Source organism: Plectropomus leopardus, chromosome 6 (assembly GCF_008729295.1).
Source record: "Plectropomus leopardus isolate mb chromosome 6, YSFRI_Pleo_2.0, whole genome shotgun sequence".
Lineage (NCBI taxonomy): Eukaryota > Metazoa > Chordata > Actinopteri > Perciformes > Serranidae > Plectropomus > Plectropomus leopardus.
In genome coordinates this window covers 32769476-32792614 of record NC_056468.1, presented here as the reverse complement: position 1 = coordinate 32792614, position 23139 = coordinate 32769476, and the positions used below count along the sequence as shown (strand labels likewise).

General features: G+C 40.4%; 1 protein-coding gene across 1 annotated transcript in view; it reads right to left on the bottom strand.

Moving 5' to 3' along the window:
* The window catches only part of adamts3 (ADAM metallopeptidase with thrombospondin type 1 motif, 3), a 172672-nt gene that overhangs the window by 80990 nt on the left and 68543 nt on the right, over positions 1-23139 (bottom strand). Inside the window, exon 5 of the mRNA XM_042488052.1 lies at positions 16656-16849. Coding sequence (XP_042343986.1) covers positions 16656-16849 — 194 coding nt within the window. The remainder of the gene's footprint in view (positions 1-16655; positions 16850-23139) is intronic.

Here is a 23139-nt window from a genome sequence, read left to right as displayed (position 1 = left end):
CCTCAGAATTGGACCAAATAAACTGTCCCAAACCCGCTGCTAACACTGCCATCACTGAGCCCAACACTGGCCTAAACTCTGCAAAAGTCAGTACGCTGGAAGAAACAAGTCAAGTTCTGTCCAGTTGCCTGATTTGGCCTGGACTTGGGGATGAAGAACACCCTAGAATCAGGCCAAATGAACTGGCCCCTTTCCGGCTGCTGACAGTCCCATCTGTAGGTTGTGAGCGGTCACAACAATGGAAGCTATGTCTCATGGGTATGCTGACAATATTTTCTTTTGTGAGAGTTGGGCTGCCTCACAGATTATAATGACTTTAAAGATATGATATGTAGCTTTTACACATCAAAATGTCTAAAAATATTTACACCGATGCTATATATTTTGTAGAGTTGCGTACGTATACAACAATGCTCAAACACTGTTATTTTAATCAAGGACCAAGTCTGTCATTTGGTTGCTGTCATCTGTCAGTGGCGTCACATCCACTTTGCACATGCATCAGGGTTGTGGTTGTCTGCCAGAAGCTGTTACACAGTAAATTTACTTATCAAGTTTCTAAGCCACATTTTGCAGTGCACTTTTTAGATTTTGTTTGTTAAAACTATAAATTTTAACCAAATGAAGGATTTTTAGTGATCGGATGTCTTCTGGATATTAAGTAATCAGAAAAACAAGCTGAGCAAACAGTAGCAGCAGCTTTGCTCCAGCTCCTGCTGTGCTAAACAACACTGGAGAAACACTGATTTTTAATGTGAAATTGCTTTATTTAGTGGTTTTACTGGTTTAAATTACTGGGTCAATTTGTTTAGGAGAGAAGGAGACCGCTACTTATAATTCAGCTCCTGACAAAAACCTCCACAATGTCTGGATCTTAAGTTATCACAGGAGAAAGATATCACAGTTTAGCAGGAGCTGGGCCCCTCAAGAACGCGCCCAACAGCATCAGCAAAACGCTGTTTTTTTATCATTAAACTGCTTAATTTAATATTTTTATCGGTCTAAATCACCTGGTCTTTTAGTTTTGGAGAGATAGAGACCTCTGTGGATAATTTGGCTTCTGATAAGAATCTCCTGAGCAATTAACACAGGGAATCCTAACCAGGAGAGACTAATTGCAGTGACAAAAGAAAATTACATATTGTGCGTTTAAAATGTGATAAAGAACAGATTTAGAGAGGAACAGAAAGAGCAAGAAATGAGCGTGCTTAGTATTCAGTCGTTGCTTGCCGCAGCCTCAGAAGTAACGTAAAAAGAGCTTGGTGATTCAGTGAGCCAAACCAGTGGAGGACTCCCCCATAGATAGCCAGGCCTACTTTTTCAATCAGCTTATATGTGAGGGAAAAGGTACGGTGAGGTTTTTTTCACGCCGTGTGCCCATTTTTAGGCAGTCATCACAGAGTCTCACCTCATTTTCTACACTTTTATCTTCTGCAGGCCTTTTGTGTGTTTCTAATCAGCCACAGGGATCAAATTTCCCCGTCAGGGATCAGCTTCGCTCACTGTATCTGTGGGAATCTGGAACATATTAAATCCAATGATGGATTTTCTGTTTAAATTACTCCATGAGATGTTCACTCATCAACCCTGAAGATGTAATGTATGTGAGTCCGTTTCTTAATTTTCGGATTTCATTTAACCTCTGTATGAAATTCATCACTTCCAATATCCAAATGTGTTATAATGAAGCAGCAATAACTAACATTCTCCTATATTGTCTTCTGTTCTGTTCTATTATAATCTTACGATCAGTGAAGATCCTGCAGGGAGAACAAATCCCCCTCAACATTCACATGCATGAACACTGATAGCAGCAGACAAAAAGAGAGAAGTGTCAGTTTGTCAAGACCACCATGTATCCCTGCATGAATGTGTTTGGATGTTACAGTCAGCTGGCAGCTAAGCAGCTGCTGACATAATGATAGTGAAGCATGAATGAAACAGATTTACCTGAAGTTATGCTTGTTATCGTACAGTACACTGTATTATTTCTTAGGTCTGTGGATTTAAGTATCTCAAATATTGTTTTAATTCTTAGTGAGAATAATTTCTATGTTGATTTTTTATTTGGAAACTTATGTATTTGATTCTGTTATTGATTATTTAAGAATATGGCCGGTTAACTTAGAAAAAGAAGACTTGAACTAATACTGAGAGTGTAAAAGGAATACTTTAAATTTTGTTTCCAAGAGTTAAAGCCTCTGTGAACCAAGCTCACCTAAAATGTTCTAAATATGTCATTTATATGCATGAAAAAAGCATAAAATATGATCAGACATCAGCTTGAATCCATATTTGAAATACTGTTATTTTATCTATTTTTTTTTTTTTCAGTTTCCTGATGCTGGGTAGATATGGGCGTGGTTATTCCTGATCCATATCATGTAATATGGATAAAGCCAATTAAAAACTCAAAGTCAGCTAGGGCATCCAGTAGCTCAGTTGGTAAAGCAGGCGCCCCACGTAAAAAGGCTATGTCAAAACTTGCACGAAACAACTAATTTCACTATGAAGATCTAATCCATTCAGTTTGATAACATCTGGAAAGTCTAAATGAGCCATGAGATTAAATTATTTGATCGCCATTCAAGCTGATGGAGCACTAAATCAGAAGTCAGCTGCTCTGCTGGTGAAAGTCAGACAGTGCAAGCTCTCTCGGTTTTATGATGCGGAAGATCCGTTACTTCCATACCACAGAAACAGAGCTTTCTATTGCTTCATATACTACTGAGCAGCTCTCATGAGAATGACTGGGGCCCTGCTTTCATAGCTGTATCCAGGTTTTCTTAATACATCCATGACTGTAACCACAGATACAAAGAGCATGGACATAGCTTTTGGCTTCAGTGTTTGGGAGCTGTTATGTCGTCATCGTTATTTACAGTCAATGTTCTGACTGTAGACTGTAAGTAAAGATGGATGACACGCCCCTACTTACCCCCGCTACGCTGAAATGAGGTTAAAATATCCCTGGTACAGGCATCTTGCGAGGGTGATGTCATTGGGAGCCCTGCATCTGCACAGTAACGATATCTGCAGTGGGGGAGTTCCCACCCAAACACCCATCCAACCAATCAATGCAATCCTGTCAATCATGGCGGAAAAGCACTCTTTTGTAAAATTTTATTACTCATTAAACGAACTCATCATGAAAACAAACACTTGAACAAACACAAGGGTGATGAGAGTTGCCATCAGTGACAGAAATCATCTTTGGGAAAAATAATTTTGGCATGTATTTTGAGTTTTTAGTTCAGCCTATGGCCATTCAGTAACATAGAGGGGCGGGTCTTAGGACCTGTACTGCAGTCAGACACCAGGGGGCGATCCAGATTGAATAACCTCACTTTGAGGTCATCCATCTACATGTACAGTCTATGGTTCTGACTTTGATTAAATGCAGCCTCTAAAGTTGTTTAAATACATCACATTATAATGTAAATTTTGCAGAGAAAAAGAAAAGAATATACGCAATACAAAGAAAACATGCATTTTATTGACAGTTGACCTTTAACAGTGTCAGTGTGATGACGCCCATCACCCTGTGTTTGTCGCTGTTGTTTTGCCACTGACTGATCGACCGTAGATTAAGCACCAATTGAATCAGTGAACCAATCAGCATCATGCATGAGTCTCTGACAGTGTATGAGTGGACCTCACTAGCAAACCAGGAGCATTTAGGGCTGAAGTGACAGGCGGCGTCACAGTGGGTTTCATTTTCGTTTGGGCCAGTGATTTCTCATTGAGTTTATCTGCCTCATTAAACAATATGTCAGTGTTTGTCACATAAGGCAGAGGAAAATATTTCCAGCATCGTATCATCAGAATGCTAAACTGTCCTCAAAGCATTATTATCAACTTCTTGGGATCCCACTTCGCAGGAGAAGCTGTGCAAAGAACTCCAAACTGCAGCTCCAGCAGATTCTGTTAGTTCCTGTTTTTTCACTTTATGAAGCAACAATCTAGCTGAATGTGAACCGTGCCGCAGTTGAGTGCTTTATTTTGAAAATAAGAAGATAAACGCTGCTGATCCTTAACTCCCATCTACTGGCAGAGCGGCTCCTCTCCCTTGGCATTAGCTGCACCGCCAACTAATATTACACCATATGTTATCTTTCTCCCACACGCAGATCTGCTCGCTTGCAAAGGTTGGTCAAAAGAATGAACTCGACATAGCAGCTATTTCTTAACAGCACATTCACACTATAGGACTCACTTATTCTTGCTGCATGTGTTGCACCTCACACTTTGTTTATCCAGCTCACGTACACCAGCCCAAAATGGCCACAATGCATCTCCTTGGAGGAAAGCGGTGGATTGACGGGATCACCGAAAAATACCCCTGACTTGACTGAATCCCCAGCTGAAATGTCCCTCTAAAAAAAATTTGTTCAAGAATGGGTGTACTTCTCTGATAGCCTCTGTTTTAAAAATTAAATCTAGAAAGTGTTTTTCCAGGGCTGTTAAAATTGATGCACTAATGAGCTGATTCACATGTTAATACGACATTAATGCATTAGTTCCCACACAGCAGGATACGTCCCCCTTCCATAGTGCCATATGTGGTATACCATACGGCAAATGATAACATAAAATTCAATTATATATCAGTGTGTCATCACAGCTACATGTGAAGCATCAAGGCTTGTCTCCCATTGTCTTTTTCTGCACAGGAGTTACACAGAAATGAGTTGTAGCAGACAGAAAACCAGAGAGAGTGGACATGTGTCTCTGTCACTGTCACAGTGCAGTCTGTGACAGTGGCTGTCAGTACTGATGTGACTCAAAAGGTGCATAAATAAAAAGACCTCTAATTTGGAGATTTTCTTTGAGAAACTGATCAGAACAACAGGTAAAAATTTAAATTAATTTGTGAATTCCCCCTTGTCAAAAACTAACATCTTCATCACAACTATAACACCTCTAACTTGACAGTTTGGTTGGAAATTTGGTTGTGTTACTTTTGTATCTGCCAGCCAGAGTTTGCATGTTCTCCTAGTTTAAGTATGGCTTTTCCGGCTTCCTCTCACAGTCCAAAAACATGCAGATTAAGTTTATTGTTGCCTCTTAATTGCCTGTAGGTGTGAAGTTTGGCAAGGATGGTTGTCCATCTTTATAGCCCCTTTCCACTGCACAAAGAATAAATGAATGAAATAAAATGAATACACCTGTTTTTTTTATGTAAATGGTGAGGTGACAATCAGTGTTCTCACGCATCAAATAACTGCAATAGTCACAAGTATTTATCAGCTCTGGATTTAATTGGTTTTGATGGAAACACATCTGCAAGATACAATGATGTGCCACCACAAAATACTGTCCGCCTAAGCAACACTCAAACATCAACCCAAGTTGGTCTGCACCGAGGTTGAAGGAGAGACCTAAACCTCCCAAATACTTATACATTTGTCTATCATCACCTCAACGCTTTGTTTATCCCATACGACAACAGTGCAATAAAACTGAACTTTGTGCTGCTTGTAAGTTTAATTTATGGTGACACTGCCATGAAAGTGTTGTTCTCACTCTCTAATAAAATTTGAGCTTGTAGTGAGACTTAAACGGTTTTCGAAACCGTTCCCTGCCACAGAAATACTGCACTATATAGTGTGTTAGCCATTTTGTAGTAGTGAAATCAAGTTTCAAGTTTGTTTGTCACATGCACGATCATACAAGTACAGTGAAGTGCTTATGTACCTGAACCGGTCAAGACCACACACAATAAACACGAACAATAGTGCAAACAAATCAAAAGTGAAAATGTGAAGAAGTGTACGTTAGTTGTTGTCAGGGGTTAAATTCTATATAGAGCACTATAAAATATCTACAATGCACAGTAAATTTGTGTGTACATCTGATGTACCCCACATTTCACTCCCGTATACCACAATGCAACGTGGTCATATGTTGCCAGAGGGAGAAAATTCCGTCAGTGTCCGAAATCTCATTTGGTTATTCCCTGAAGTTCACTATTTAATACCGACCACACAGAGAAGAGCGAGTGAGTCACAGTGTAGCACTACACTCCATCACACTGAACAAACAATCTGTCAAAGCAGCATTTTGGCAGTCCAATGCAAAATAGTAATAATTATTATTATTATTATAATTAAAATGACCATAGAATAAACAATAAAACAGTGTCTACAAAACTGAACATTATATATCATAAATCTGTCATATGTTTGAATTGGTACGTCATAAACTGGTGACTCAGTGTATGTTTCAATGTAAATGTTGCTGCAGTACCCAAATGTCACCAACAGAGGTCCATAAAAGTCATGCATTATGGTTTTGTCCCATTAGGAGGACTCATTAGTGAAACTCAATAATGTGGAACATCTGCTTCCAGCTTGTCTTGGTGATATGGGTGGCTTCTACTGCTTTTTACATTTCATTTTAATGGCTGTAGATCCAGTTTAATTTGGATCATTTAACACAATTAAACTCAAATTTGTACACAATTTGTATCTTTTTCCTTCTGATTCTGATAGCAGAAATGCAGATTCTTGACAAAAAAAAGCTTCAAATTCTTCACCGCCTACTGTATCTTGTCTGTGTCACACTGATGTTTGTTGGAGGTGTAATATCTGGAGACAGCGGGTCGGGCAGGACACAACTTCTCGTTGGAGCATTTTATGGTGAATGTGTTGATGTGTAATAGCTCCTGTCTTGCAACTTTAATGAGAAATGTGCAGCAAATGTGAAGCTGTTATTGATCTATGACAGCCTGAGAGGAAAAGCTGATGCCAACAGGGAAAGCAATTTTATTCCCGTCTGTGTGTTTTTATGTGTTCACCAAAGACTGAAACCACCAGCAGCAGACACAATCTTTACCCAAGTCTCCTGTGAGAAAACCTCCATGTCCACATCCCTAACCTAACACTAACCTGTCAAAATAAAATCCGACAAAATACACAGCAATAAAATATAGCAAAGAAGAAGTATAGACAATCATAATGCAGGTCAGATATATTCTCAGACGTTTGATCTCATACCACTAGTTTTTCATAATGTGTGAACACTGAATAGAAACACTGAATACTGAATAAAGCATGCACTAAATAAATTGGACTGCAGCATACAGATGAATGCACCAAGCAGCCAAGCATGTTATGGGAGAGAAAATAATACACAGGAGAGTCCCCGCAGTGGGAGCTGTGATCGCTGATTTTAGGAAGACAAATAGTCCCAAAAAATTCAGAGTTGTCCAACCTCTCCAACAGTAAATCCCTGTGCTACACTCGACTGGCTCATAGAGTCTCATTAAAGATGAAGGATGTGACACTAAAGGGGGAAGTTAATTCTTAATCTCATTTACTCTAGTAGTTTGGGGATCAAATGTAAAGCTGGAGTGGTGCTAAACAGATTAACGCTGTGTGTAGGTGTGTGTTTACCTGAAAACTACATTGTTATTGACAGAAGTGTCACTAATAAAGATGCACATACACCCACGTAAACACCCTCATAAATACAGTACATGCATGAAATGTTTCAAATGGTCACAACTCTCTGGAGAATGGTGGCGACGGAGAAGTGGAGGCTCTGTGCTGATGAGGAGATGAAGTCAAACACATGGAAAGAGATGAAAAGGGAAAAGACAAGGTGAGAGAAGTGAAGAGGATTTAATTGCAGAGGGGAGGAAATGATTAGAGGGAGGGTAAGAAAAAAGACAAAAGATGCAGTGGAACACAAATGGAGGCAAAAGGAGGATGTCCGCCTCGCAGTTGTGTGCCTTTGCAAACCAGTCAAGTTACAGTTTACATCCACGACTCTCCAGACTCATATATAGCCATTACAGCTGATAACATTTCAAACATGGATGTTGCTGCAAATAAGCTACATACTTTAAAACATGGATGCTTTACAGACATCTTCAACCCAACGGCACAGAAAATCTAGGCATTCAACACAGTTTCAAGGTGGACACCCAAGAGTGTCACCAATTCAGTTTCTGACCAAAATGTCTCTCCTTCTGTTGCTGAGATGGCCATAATAGTGTGATATTTATGATACATAATATAATCACTTTATTATGTTATTCTTTTGGGCAATTGAGTTAAATTTTGTCATAATAAGTATATGAATTCTTATTCGAGTTATGGAAAAAAATGTATTTTTAAAAGTCTGACTAACCAGCACCAAAATCTAATCAGTTCATCCTTGAGTCCCAGTGGACGTTTTCGCCAAATCTGAGGAAATCACAGAAAGGCCTTCTGGAGATATTGCGTTCATAAAAATGAGATAGATGCATAGTCAAAATGACTTTGACCTTTGATCATCAAAATCTAATCAGTTCATCAGTGAGTCTGAGTGGATGTTTGTGCCAAATTTGAAAAAAATCCCTCAAGGTGTTGTTGAGATATTGCCTTCATGAGAATGTGACAGAGCAGGTCACAGTGACCTTCAAGTGAACGTTTGTGCCAAATTTGGGGAAATAACCTCACGGCCTTCTTGAGATACTGTGTCCACAAGAATGAGACGGACCAGGTCACAATGACCTTGCTCTTTGATCACCAAAGTCTAATCAGTTCACCTTTTGAGTCCAAGTGGATGTCTGTGCCAAATTTGAGGAAATAACCTCAAGGCCTTCTTGATATATTTTGTTCACCACGATGGGACAGCTGAAAAGAATACGCCAGGCTATTGCTGCACTGACGCTGAAAAAATGGAGCTGTGAACAGATCAAAGGAGAATGGATATAAGGGAGAGGAAGAAGACGAGGAGACAAGGAGAGACATAAAAGTATAGAAGGGAAGCCATCAAGGAGAGAAGATGAGAACAAAAGAAAAAAGAACTAATGAGGTTAGAAGACTATGAAGACAAATGGAGAGGTCAGAAAAAGGATGGGAGAGGAGAGAAGGGATAGAAACTGAGATGAAAAGTAAGAGGAGAGAAGATAAGAGAGAGAGGAAAGAGAGACTAAAACAGATGAAGCAGAGAGGAGAGACAAGGAGATGAAAGGAAAGAAAGACAATAATGAGCAGAAGGAAATAGAGGAGGGAGGACGTGGAATAGTAAATGGACTGAATTTACATAGTGCTTGTCTTAGTGGCTATTTAAAGAGCTTTACAACACAAGCACCATTTACCTGCTCTCACACACATTCATACGCTGGTGGCCGAGGCTACGATACAAAGAGCAACCTGCTCATCAGATTAACTTTCACAGGCGCTCACACACCAATATGTGGTTCATTGTCTTGTCCTACGATGTTTCAACCTGCAGACTACAAGGAGCCTGGTAAGACCATCCTAATGACATGAGGGCAACATTTTGTTTCTCTCTCTGTATCAGTCTGGTCTTGGTGCCGCCCCGCCCCAATAAGGTCAATAAAATCCAGTTAGGGCAAATCAGGGATCTGCACTGTAGTTGACAACACAAACAGAGATGCAGACGTATGTCATCGACACTTCGCTGGTGGGATAAAGGTGTGAGCCACAGCCGGCCAAAGCATGAAGGGAAAGAAAAAAAGGATGGAGGAGGGAAAGAGAAGAGAGGAGGCTAAGACAGAGGAGAAAAGGACAGAAAAGGGGAGAAGCTGAGAGGAGAGGAAAGAAGGAAGACCAGAGGAGTAGAAGGAAAGAGGAGAGAAAAAAGGAAAAAAATAATGGGAGAGGAGAAGATAAGAGGAGAGAAGGAAAGAAGTGAATAGGAGAGGAGAAAGAGCAGGTCATCCACCAATCACAGGGTGGTTGGTTTGAACCCCAAATTGCTCCAGGTCAGATCAGCACCTTGCTTTAAAATTCTCTGGATAAAAAGCTGCTTTATAAATGCAGCATTTTACCATTTAGAAGGAGAGAGAGGAAAAAGACAGGCGAGGGAGGAGGATAATAAGATAGCGTGGAAGAGAAGAGAGGCGAGGTGAATGCAAGACACAGAAAGAACGAGTGTGTATCTGAGAGAGTGTGAGTTTATCTGAGGGAGTGTGAGAGAGCAAGAGAGGGCGAGAGAGAGAAAGAGTCGCAGAGGTCCAGATAAACACACAACTGCAGACTGGAAGTGGACGCTGTTGTCAATCACAGAAATCAGTGTTCAGAGGCCAGAGCCCGAGCTGCCTCCAGTCCAAGCCAGCCGGGAACTCTGCTGCTAAAAACATCATAAATAACTTCATAACATCAGCACTGCGGGGCCACAAAGTGAAAGTCGGAGAGATGCAAATTGCATCACATTTTTTTCTCCCAATAGTTCATCACTTAGCAACATCTCTCATGGATATATGCATATATCTGTTTATGCACAAACAGAAAGAAAAGAGAGGAGAATCAATGGCTAGCGGATGAATTAAGGTTGTTTTTTAGACAGTGACGGCGGAGAGATGAGAGGAAACAGAAAGACAAAGACGGGGAATATCTCACAAAGGTCCTCATCAAGACATTAATCAGGGATGTTATAGGTCACGCCTGAACCCTGGGGTGCTATTTTTAAGTATGGAAACCCATTCATGCCAGGAGAACAACAGAAGACAGCACACCGGAAGAGAGGAAAAGAATAACAAAACTATAAATACTTCAAGTCAATCAAAATGATTGGAAATTAATTCTAATTTTTAAACATATTGAGTCAAGATTAAAAGATTTTAATTGGAAATTATGAGATATAGGCAAAATCACAAGGTATGAAAACACAATTGAGATATATGGTGATGTATATATATCTCGGAGTAAAAGAACGGCGGGACAGAATCCAGCCTGGTAAATTAGGGGGAATACAATTTTTAATTTAATTTATTTTATTTAGAAATAGGCGTGTTTTGAGTTATATTTTGAGTGTATTCTCTTTTTATGATCATTTTAACCTATGTCAAGTGTCTCTGAGTATCATGGGAAGCAGTCTATAAATAAAATGCATTATTATTATAAATATTGTTATAAAACTCTGAAGGTTAATTTGCAACAGGAAAATAAGATAGCATTTTAAATATTAGAAATTATGAAAATATAAATGGGAAATCATAACAAAGTAATCAAATGTCAAATTGTTGACTTAGTATAAAAAATAGAAAAATAAAAATGAGATACTGAATTAGAAATATGATATACTACTGTATGTCAAATGGTTGGTTTAAGTAGCCATAATATTAAAATCGGAAATTAGAATCATTGGCTACTAATTATATATTAAGAGGTAATAAAGACAATTTCTATTTGAAAAATTGTGATGAGTCAAACGTTTGACTTAAATCTTGATAAATTAACTTACCCATAATATCGATCTCGTAATTTCGACTCTGACTTTGACTTTTATAAAAATAATCCAATTTCCAATCCAATCCAATTTTTTTTTTTTAGAAAATAATCTAAACTTTTACAAGAATATATATATATAATAGAATATATATATATATTCTACCATTGATATTTTTCCATTTTTACACTGTTCACTTCATTCCTTGTTTTATTTTGTTGACAGAGATGGGCCTCCACAATAAATAATAAACAGATATCATATGTTGTATATTAATGAAATATCATATTTCAGAGGTCAGTCCAGTAAATTTATTCTTCTTCACTGACAGACTGTCTAACCCAAACCCAGACTCCAGGAAACACATGAGTGATGGGGCTCTGACTGGCCGCCATAGACAAGCAGACTGAAATCGTTCCAGTCAGTCCAGTTTGTATTGTTCAGACCAGAAAGCCTCGATCCACTCGGCAGATGTAGCTCATCTGGAGGGCGGCAGGAGCCAGTATGAGCCCCATATTGTGATTCAAATAGTTAATTTCACACAGAACAGAAATGTTAATCACTATGTGTTTTCCTGCTTTACAAGGGAAAACAAGAACAGACAAAAGGTAAAGGATTGCAAAGAAAGAGTGTCAACAAAAGTTATGCAATCATTGCCTCTGAGCATGAGCATTTGAAAGAATTTTGTTTTGCATTGCTGGCTGAAAATGATTTTTAAATCATTTCTAGGACAATTCCTTCACAGGAAATGCGTGACAAATCATTAGGCATGCAGCCAGTCCTCAGACGGCAGTGCTGAAGCTGCTTTTTACCGCTCTGATAAAATCAATGGCAGCACAATCCAGATCATGTCTGGCTCATATATTTCCCTCTGACACACAGAAGTCTCATCCCATCTGAAACCATAACCTGCATGTCAACAATAAGCTTTGTTTGTTTGATTTCGTCAGGTCGTTGCTTCAATGTGTCAAGTTTAATTCTTCTCCTCCAAAACTTGTTTTAACGGAGTCACGGAGTTGTAATTCTATGTAATCTTGATATAAATATTTTCCTTTTTGTATTTTTTTTAACATTATTTTTATTGTATGCCTGTTATTGTATCTCACCTTGACATCCTCTCTTTTTTTCTTCTTTCTTTGCTTAAATCCTAATTAGGGACAGTAGTTAGAAACTAGCAATAGCTAAAATCTCTGTATGTGACATATTACATATTACTACAGCTTGTTTGTAACACGCAGAAGTTTTACTATGCTAATTTTCAATATCCCTATCAAATAAATTATATAAATAAATAAAATAAATGAAATATTGCCTTTATTACTATATGAGTTTTTGTTATCATGTAAAATATTATATCGGTATTATCGTGGACGATATGATATGGCACATCCTTCAACAGTATGAAGAAAGGTTATCCACGCCTGGTAAAATTTACATGTATGTTTGGCACACAATCATCTCCAACCGCCCCTGGTCCCTCAGGACGTCTCTGATCATCAGCAGACCAGTGTTGCTGAGGAACGGCAGCTTCCACAGTGACGCCAACCTGCACAGAAAGCATGAAAGCAGCGGGACCAAACTGTTCTCCCCCCTCTCCATCTGCATTAAAATGTCTCATATAAGAAATGCTTCCTCGCCGTGCTGCCAGCAACAGCAAAAAGAGGCTTTTCTTTGGCATTTGCGATGAGTGAACACTGTGATTCTGATCTGCTGGTCGAAGGCAAACGACAATTTGAATCAATTATCAAATGCCAACAGAGAGCGTCTGCTTTAAACGAGCCAGCTGAGGTGTCACTATTGAAAACAGATGCACACAGAAACTTCGGATGCTCTGAATTTAATGGTACACTTCTTTGTGTTTCAACAGAATGAATCATTTCCAGATAGAGCCTCCTCCCTCAGCTGTGCGCTGCCTGTGATCATCTCAGATCTGTCGATATAATGCTTAACCACAGCAGAGGACTCACAAGAGAGAGGCTGTTGTTAACACTGACGGCTCATTTATTCAGATCATGACCAGTTACAATCAGTATGTGATTGTTTTGGCAGATTAGAGGCTAGCGTGACCTCCTCTGTATTGTTTCTGGCCCTGGGAAACAGAACTGAGAGCTTTCTAATTCTGACTCAGCTCTCAGAAGACATAAAAAAGAGAGCTGAAAAGTTTAGTTGCTGTTTTCATATTGAAAACTTTAATCCAATATGATTTTAGGAATAAATATGCCTCCTTTACATGTATAAATAAATCATTTAATGATTTTTTTTTGTTAACTTGGCGGAAGAACAGTTTTCCCTCTACCTACGCGAATGAAAAAAAAACAATATTCACCTTCATCCTGCTCTGCTCTGATCTCTATCCGTTCCCGAGAAAAATATCAGGCTGATCAGCAGCTAAATGTTCCCCTTCCTTCACTACCCAGTAACTAACTCATTATGTCGGCTTACAGTTGGTGCAGGGCAGGGAGCACACAGTGTTTCATCAGAGCTTGTTGGCTGCACACAGCTGCTGCTACAAACAGAGCTGATGAGTTTGAAGATGTAACTATTCAGTGAAACATGTTGCAAAATCAAAAGTATTGTAGGAGTCCATGGGCGAGACAAACGGCTGTGACAGCATGTTTTTTTTTGGCAAAAAAAAGCAACATTATCACTGCGGTTTGGCAGTTTGCTGTTAGACTCAGATGGAAAGTATGGATGTATAAAGAGAACTGGATACAGTGATGGAGGCATGGCCCTGTTCATTCCTATGAAAGCTGCTCAGTGGGGCATGAAGCCAAAAAAGTTTGACTTTCCAGGTTTTACTCTTTTTTTTTTTTGCATTATTTGGCAATCACACTGGAGACTTGGCTGGCCAAGTGACTAACTTCTGGTTTAGCCCTTGAATAACTTGAATGAGGATAAAGTGATTTAAACAGGTGGCTCGTCTAAGCATTTGAAATGTTATCAGACTCAGTGGATGAAATTCTGAAAATGAAACAAGTCCTTTTGCTGGGGATGTGATGCTTAAAAAAGTATCCACTGAATTACAGACATCTCTTTCAAAATGTAAGTCTATAGGAAGAAGTATTTTCATGTCAAATTAGCTTCAAACTCCAGCACACTGCCCTGGGGGGCTGGTTTAGAGCTGTGGTTCTCTGCCTGAACCTGATTGGGCCTGACCTGACCTCCCCAGTTTTGGCCAAGCTGGGCTTCAATTTCTCACTATTGCCTTGGACTTGAATCGGGTCGGGTTCTCGTATTGTGAACTGTCTCATGCTCACAAGGCACTTTGGGTGGAGTTTTAATAGCCTAAATCAAGAAGTAAAAGAGAAAAAGAGGGTGGAGAGAGAGGGAAAGTGACCGAAGCAAGTGGAGAGCCAGGGGAGAGAGTGCAGGCAAGAGAGGAGCGGAAAACAAGAGAAAGATGGGCTGCAAGGCGACTTGGTTGGCAGTATTTGCTTCTTCCTCCCCAGCAGTGGGTGAGATACTCCTAACATGTAGCGGAGCGTCGTGATCAACATCTACATGCGGCATCGTCATCGAGCTCCATGCGTACTAGATGCAGTCTGCTTTGCTGAACCTGTCATACACGAGACGACGGATTAACAGAAGGAAGAGAAGAAGGAGAAGTGGTGCAAGGAAACACTTCCAGCCCTTAGCTTTTTATTCATGTGTTAAAAATATTCTATAATATATAAAATGTAAGATACTATAGGCCTATTTTTACAGTACAAATTTGTGTTTTTAATCGGACTCAGGCCTAAAACCGCTGCCGTGGATCAGAGTCCTTAGGCTTGGACAGAAACTACAAGCAGAATATTACTAGTGGGTGATTTTGCAACTTCATTATAAGAAATTGTAATTTTCATAACAACTTCAGTAATATCAGCTGTCTTATGTTTAACACACAGTTACAACTCCGCTCGCTAACCTGTGGCGCTGCGGTGTCGATGGCTATGACTCGTGACGGGTAACAAATCAGATGGAGCTGCCAGCAGGACACTGAGCGAGGCTACAGAGTGGTAACTGCAGACAGAGGAGCTGCATCACATGGCACATTTTTCAATTAATTTATTATATTGGCTCACAAAGAAAAAGAAAAAGACAATGATGACGATGATCGCCAAAGCGTCACATGACTGCAGTATTGCAGAGATCATAACAGCCCTAATTTTGACTAGTTCAGACATGGCTGAGAGCAAAGAAAAAAGAAAAGAAAAAAGGAAAAAATGAGTGTATGTGGATAAAATGGATTTGGAAGAAGCAAAGTTATGATGATGTAATTAAGAGTGCGGCTGGACTTTCGTTGGAGTGGTATTTTTCTGTGTGCTAACAAAGTAACTGTTGTGTAATGATGTAAAAAGAAAAAAAAGTTTGTAACTGTAGAAGCAAGAGTTCTGGTAGACATTCATTTATCTTCAAATATGGAAAATACTCCTCAGGGTCACATTTATTTTTTTCAGAAAGACTGATGAAAGAAATGTTCAAGGAGAGACGGTGGAACAGATGCCAGACAGGAAGGAGTGCGTGGAGTTTGTCTCTCTATATATGAATTCTGACAGCATTTATCCTTATTACTTTGATATCAATACAGTCTGCCACACCTAATAAACAGTTTTATATAACCGTTCGACTGTGTGTTGGTACAGTGCAGCTCTGCTGAGAGAACATAAAGACGCTTTCAGTACCAACTAAGGCCTTTTTAAAGTCTGTACTGCATGAAGAGCAATACATACGTATACACACAACTCATGCTCAAAATGTACCACTCTGCATGGTCCTGTTTTAGACAATTGATGCTTAACTGATGCTTTCAACTCAGTGTTTGCAAAACTAAAGAGAAGCTGACTGATTTCCGTAGGAACCACCTGTCTCAGCACCTGCTTTCATAAAGAGAGTATGCCAATATAAGTATTTGGACACCATCTTTGGTGTTACACTGACTTTTGAGGCCAACACTGACTACATCTGTTAATAGGAGCAAATGGAGGTATTTTAATGTATTTCATCATTTATTGAATCAATTTGAACTTCTGCAATGATCTGTTGGTTCAGCAACCTCTGCATTGGTTAACAAAAAGAGGCTGGGAAGCACTGTTAAACTTTGCTAAAAATATAAATATAAAAATAAAATCAGTGTTTACTTGTATAATTCTGACGATGTCTATCATTCAGAGGGCAAAGGTCATTATAGCAGCAGTTTCTTATGATTTGTTCCCTCAGCTGTTGGGTTTTTAAATATCTATAGCTGTAATATCTTTGTAATGAACAATTAATAATGAATCTTGAATGTTTCACATTTACTACAACTACTTTTGATGACACTGACTGTGTATTATATGTATTTATGCCTTTATTCGTTGTATTTATTTATTATGGTGTGAATTGGTTGTATTGACTTCTGTTGCAAACCAAATTGCCCATCAGGGAAAATGAAGACTTTCTTATCTAATCTAATCTGCACCAAGAGGACAAAAGCAGCAGTGACTTACGATATTCATGAGAGTGAGGAGGTAGTTCTGCACGTGCTCCTTGCCGTGAAAGCGAACCACAGAGTCGTCAACACCTAAGAGGATTTCAATGTTGTAGTCGTCCTCCCCGGCATCTCGGCGGCGACGGCTGCGGACAGTCTCATTGACCTGCCGGGCTACAGAGTCCAAGGTCCCGGGGACATCCAGCTCCGGTTCTGTGCAGAGAGACGGGATGAAGTGTTAACAAGGATGTACAAAAACAAGAAAAAGGTCCTGCAGTTACATTACATATACACATGCTTCATGTTTCTGACTTTCTGAACATTCACTGGCGGCTGTTAATTAAGCCTTGGGCTGCTTTTTCAGGTAAAGACTCTAAAAACCTCTCAAAGCTCGTGAGCTCACGATACTTGAAATCTCCCGAGTGACAGATAACAGCCCCATGGCTCTGAGATAAAAAAGCAGCTCCGAAGAAGTCCTTCAAACTATGGCTTTCTTTTTTCAAACAAAAGCCAATGTCAAGTCGAGTGAATTTCATTCATAAAGCCCAATGTCACAAATCACAACTTTGCCTCCGGGGGGTTAACTTGCTGTAAATCAATGACACTCTCTGTCCTTTTGAACGTCACTTTGGAGAAACTCTTTGCAAAAATAAAGGGTTCCTAATAATTTTATGGTTCATACATGTATTTGTGGCATGTTTACATGCTTTAATGGTCAAAAACACTTAATTTTCTTCATACATTGTGTACTGGATCACCTGTATTCACCTCTGTCTGAAACGCTCCACTTAGTGCCTGTCTCTTTAAACCCATCTTCAAAACAGCCCAGTCTGCTCTGACTGGTCAGCATTTCTGGGTCCTCCATATCTTAGCATAGTTACAGCTAAAAGAATGACTGTAACAGAGCATAGCGACACTTTCTATTGTAAAACAAAAAAAAAAAAATCACCAAAAAAGCATTTAAAAAAAAAAAAAAATTGTGTTAACGTTTAACACAACAGTGTCAGCCTCTTGTGTGATATATTACATACTAGTCTGCAGCTCTTTATAAACAATAACAGCACAGCGACAGCAATCATTTGGTGTCCCTGTTATACGACGGCCATTCTTGTCCTCTGCTCGGAGGGTAAGAAGCCCCCAAGTCTCATTGTTTAGCTTTTTTTGAGTTTGCCGCTAACTGCTAACAGCTGCTTAAATCTCCCGCAGTGGGTTGCACACATTACATGCAGTCAAAACACCAAAACTGCGCCACACATAGACCCATCCTGCCAGCTCAAGGCGCTCAAGATTACATTTCCTTGATGTTTGGATTCAGCTAAATGTATGTTAGCAGTGTACTTGCAACACAGAATAGTGGCACTGTTTACCTTGAAAAGTCACCAATTAAACCTTCTAACCACAACCAGACATGTTCCTGTAGGAATATGATCCAAAATCGGCGAGAAATTAACAACATAAACTTTTTCCTGATGTTGCAATGCAGTTTCATATACTGTAGCAGTGTAGCTGATGTAATGTAAACACTCGAGGTAGTGTGCAAGGAGCAGACGACCATATAAAGACATCCTGCCAAATATGACATCGGGATGTACCCTGAGTACAAAAAACTGGTGGCAACAAAATATTCAGAGCAGTCTGAAGTCTGAGGTTTTGGCTCACAGGGGATGGCATCTACATACCTCATTATCTGAAACTTTGGCCACGTTTTCTATGAACATCCTTCAATGTAACATTATATATACAGACAAGCACAATAGGACCCTTACACAGATAAAAAATGGGAGAAACCTCAGGAAGAGGAACTGAGGAGAGATTCATCTCTCATGCTTTGCGATTCACTGCCAGTAATTGCACAAAAACACTATAGTTATTTTGAAGCATTTTTAACAATCTGCAGATTATTTGCTTTGGTTGCATAACATGAAAATAAGATTTGACTTTATAGCAAGTTCTCGATAAGAAAATGAAAATTTTAAAGTACTCAGTCCCCTCGACTCAGTCCCCACGACTCTGCTGTTACTGAATCAGATCATGAAAAAATGCTAATGCTTTCCTTATTTGATGGAATAGCACGCCAGCACTTAACCTCCCCCCTTAAAACTGCTTATCTAAACACTGAGGGACGAAGCCGTCACCTTTCACTGCTGATACGAAATCAGTCATCTGGTCCTTTGGGTAATCCTGGCGAGAGTAAACAACTGCGACTGACTCTGAGGGCTGATCAAGTGGCCGCATATATCCCTTACTTTACACTCTGCTTTACAGCAGGACGCACTGGAGATTCAATTTCCCACTCTAACGACTGAAAACTGCTGAATGCTTCAGGTATCTGTAGCTCAATGGTCATAAAAGCAGCCGGAGCAGCAGGTTGAAAAGCCGGTGGGGAACATCTTGCCGCTTGAATGAATCATCAGAGACTATTTGCTGGAGCTGCGGGCCAACAGTAAGGCTGTGATTATGCCTTCTGTTTGTTTTGTTTGGTCCAAACCACAGTCCAAAATTGCACTCTTTTGTTAGTTTTGCATTTGGTTCATTTTAATCTTGTTAGGGGTAATTTCAAATTGAAATGCTTGAAACCCATGTGCACTCAAGGTCGATTTAAACAGAATTCCTCAAATGTTTTCGCGATCATTACATCACTTAAACACAAGTTTACAACTTTTTCTAAACCACGGTTCATCAAACTCTGAAAGCATTTTAAATCTTGTTCAGGTTTTCCTCAGAAAAGCAAACATTTTCTGTTAGCTTTCTCCATGCACTAAAGAGTCAGTTTCATAAGTACATGATGTGAATGTGTAATGTGTCAGATAATGAAATTCAATTCAATATCTCATTAACTGCTAACAAAACCTCTCTATCCGCCACCACAGATCCTTCTGCAAATATGCTAAATAACAGAGACCATAAAGAGCAACTAAACAAAGAGTCACTCTTGCTTTGATCGCAGGCTTTTAGCCTTTCATGTTCTTTGTATACACTCCATCAGCTCTCTATAAAAGCTATAATTTATTAAGTTATTAGGTTGACATAAAACATAGTATGTCCACAGGCTGACAGCTTAAACATTTGACTAATGCACACACTGGTACACACCAATCAGACAAAACTGCTAAGAAGCCTTTGGTTTTGGCACAAATATGGATGCCACTTGACACGCATCACCCAAACATCTTTACTGTCCAGGCACAGCCCCTCACGGCAATGGCACTTCCAGATAACAGTGGCCCCTCCAGCAGGACAATGCACCATGCCACACTGCAAAAACTGTTCAAGAGTGACCCCTGCAATGTGACACAGAGCTCAAGGCGTTAACCTGGCCTCCAATTTCCCAGATCATAATCCGTCTAAGTATCCCAGGGGCATGGCGGTACCCAGGAGGCCCTGTGTCCTTGCCTTGACAGGTCAGGAGCCACACTGTGGTTCAGCAATGGCTCTCACCTTTTGAGCCACAGACACCTCTTTATGAACACACACACACACACACACACACAAACACAAACACAAACACAAACAAACAAACACACACACACACACACACACACACACACACACACACACACACACACACAGAGTATATAGTCTGCCGATATATCAATATCAATATTTTCTACCTCCTCATGTCGGTATCTGCATCAAATATCGAGCATAGGTCAGCTTCTAGATTTTCCATTGTGGCATGATGCATCACCCTTCTGGAGGGCCACTATCATTGGAAGGTACCGTTGCGATGCAAAGGCTGGGGTACCTGGTCCACAGTGGTATTTAGGAGGGTAGTGTGTGAAGTGGCATCTACATGAATGCCAGGACACACAGTCTCCCAACAGAACGTTGCACTGTAACATTATATTGATGGATCAATATAATTCACTTCACCTGTCAGTGGTTTTATTGATTTGGCTGATTGGTGTTTGTTTTGCACAGCTTGGTGCAAACGGTCCACACTTGTGGAATAGCAAGCTTTTTCTGAATAAATGATATCACAGACTCCCTCCCTGGCTGTGTGTGTGTGTGTGTAAAGGCCCCCCGAGGATCATTCTGCATTTCTTTAAGACCAGCTCATCTTAACTCTGAATATAAACTGAAGGCGGAGGAGGTCATCTCTCAACTGGTAATGTCCATAAAACTCTGCTTGTAGTCTGCTGGTGAGACATTACAGGCCTTGAACTAAAAATTGGGTTCATGTTGGTTCAAACAGCCCATTTACAAACAAACCAGAGTTGGTAAACAAAGGTCACATGGACTCACAAGTAGCTTGTGTATTCAAGACATTTTGGTGAGCTCTCGTCCTGCCGTGTTAAAAAATTTGGCAGCAGTGCGAGTGAAAACAAATCTTCCAGCGCCGGTGATCAGCAATGGCATTAACCTTCACTGGTGTTTAAGGCAGGCAGGATCACACAAATCAGATGAATATAAGCATCTAGTAATAACTATTCAGCCGTATCTATTGGTGCTGACCCACAGTGCAGTGCTTTCAGAGGAAGTTCATGGGATTTGTAGGCATCTAACTACAGTTTTTGGGGTTCTCACCAGGTCAAATGAACTGAAACTCTCTTGCAAACTACTCAGGAACATATTTAGTGTGAAAGAATAAACTATGACCCCACTGAAATCTTATTAGTATGAATGTCCGTACCAGGAGAAAGGTAAGGCAGCGCTCCTCTGTGCTCTGTGAGCTTCGCCTGAATAAACAGATAATTAAAGTAAGAAAAAATAATCACAGTTTCTATATTTCATCCACGTTGGGTGAAGATACGGCACTGGTAAATACTTGGAAATCGCAAGCCATAAATAAAAATGCAGGGCCATTTTTCATTTTCCAGGGATGCTTAGGGCCGCAGACAGGGCCAGTGATTGAGTGGAGAGGGAGCTAAAATAAATAGGAAGAAATGGCTGCCACCTCAGCTGTGGCCCGGCTCCTACAGTGTTGGGATTGTGGAGTGCATTCCTCCTCTCCGCCGCTCCCGTCATGACACAGGCATTCTTGTGCAGCGGGCCAGCTTCCCCCCTCCCCCTCCTGAGTAAACAGGCTTTCTGAGGTCCCTACTTCAAACGCACAGGACTTCCCCTCAGCAGCGCTCCTTAAGACCGCTAGTGTGCTTCAGTCAGCGGCGAGCCCCCCTTCCCCTCCCCTGCCCTGCCTCGCCCCACCCCGGCCCACAGCCCAGTCCCACGGGAGCCCCGCCGTACAGCAGCAGGAGATGGGAGAGGCCCCCGGCCAGCGCCTGCCCACACGTGGCACCGTGCAGCAAGGTGGCAACGAGGGCAGCCAGAGCCGCCGCAGGCTAAAAATGGCACCGAGGTAGGCGACAGGCAACTCGCCATCAGCCTTGAGTGGAAATCTACTGTGTCTGCTGTGACGCCATTAATATCCACACTCCACGGTTCACAGACATTCACACTCCTGCAACCCCATTAGGAAGACATGGAGATATAGAATAAATCTGGGTGGAAAAATGAGGAGTAAATTTGCATTTGTTTGTTCATATTCCAAAATATATAGAGCATCCTTTGAGGATGTGGGTCTTTATATTTCTAATCATTAATGTTAATACATTTGACAGAAAAGGGATCTTCATTTATGTCACAATGCCCATCAAGTATCCAGGGTACTGCAGCAACAACAATCAGCATTTTTGCATTAAAATATGGGCTGTATCAGTTTCTGCTCGTAGTGGGGCTGCACGATTGGCCTACATACTGCACCTTGTGTATGAAATGATAAGGAAATGCAGATTTCAACTGGGGACCGGATTTGCATGAAATCTAGGTGAGCTGGATGTAATTTGTCTCATGTGGCAGGAATAGTGAGAGGTCAAATTAAGTGGGACAGAGACAAAGGGAGGGGAGCTGGATATTTTTTTTCTTTCTGCATTTTTTTGTTTGAGAGATGATGTCATTGAGTGTTTGCACTTGTTTTTGAGCTTCACAGTAAAAACTATAGTACCAGACATTATATTTAATGAGATGCATTTTGATGAGCTGATGAAGGATTTCCAATACACTTATTTATGTGTGACAGCCCATCTCAAAACATCTGCCGCCACCGATTGATTTTATATTTTTGGAGCTGGACTGTTCATTAGGAGCACCATTAGAATATACAGTTCAGGAGCCTTTGGCAGTATGTAGGATTTCATACCTTCCTGAAATTTCACTGGGTTATGTGGTATATGACTGTATTAGTGTGCAGTACTAACAGAAAGAGGAGCATCTGTATTTACGATGGTATTGAAAAACACACCTTCAGAATTTGTCAATACCTTTTCAATCTGGCATCTGTAATATCGTGATATCATGATACCGCCAAAGCCTTCCTTTCGGTTATTCATTCACCACACTCTGTGAGTGCAGAGTGTACTCTGGGCACAGACGGAGCAGCGGAATGCAAGGCACATTGAAAGTGAAACTTAACCATTCATTGCACTTGGTCTTAAAGTTTACTTTCACTCGCCTCAGCAGCAGATAATCCTTTCATCCATCCATCTGATCAGCTGTGACTGGAT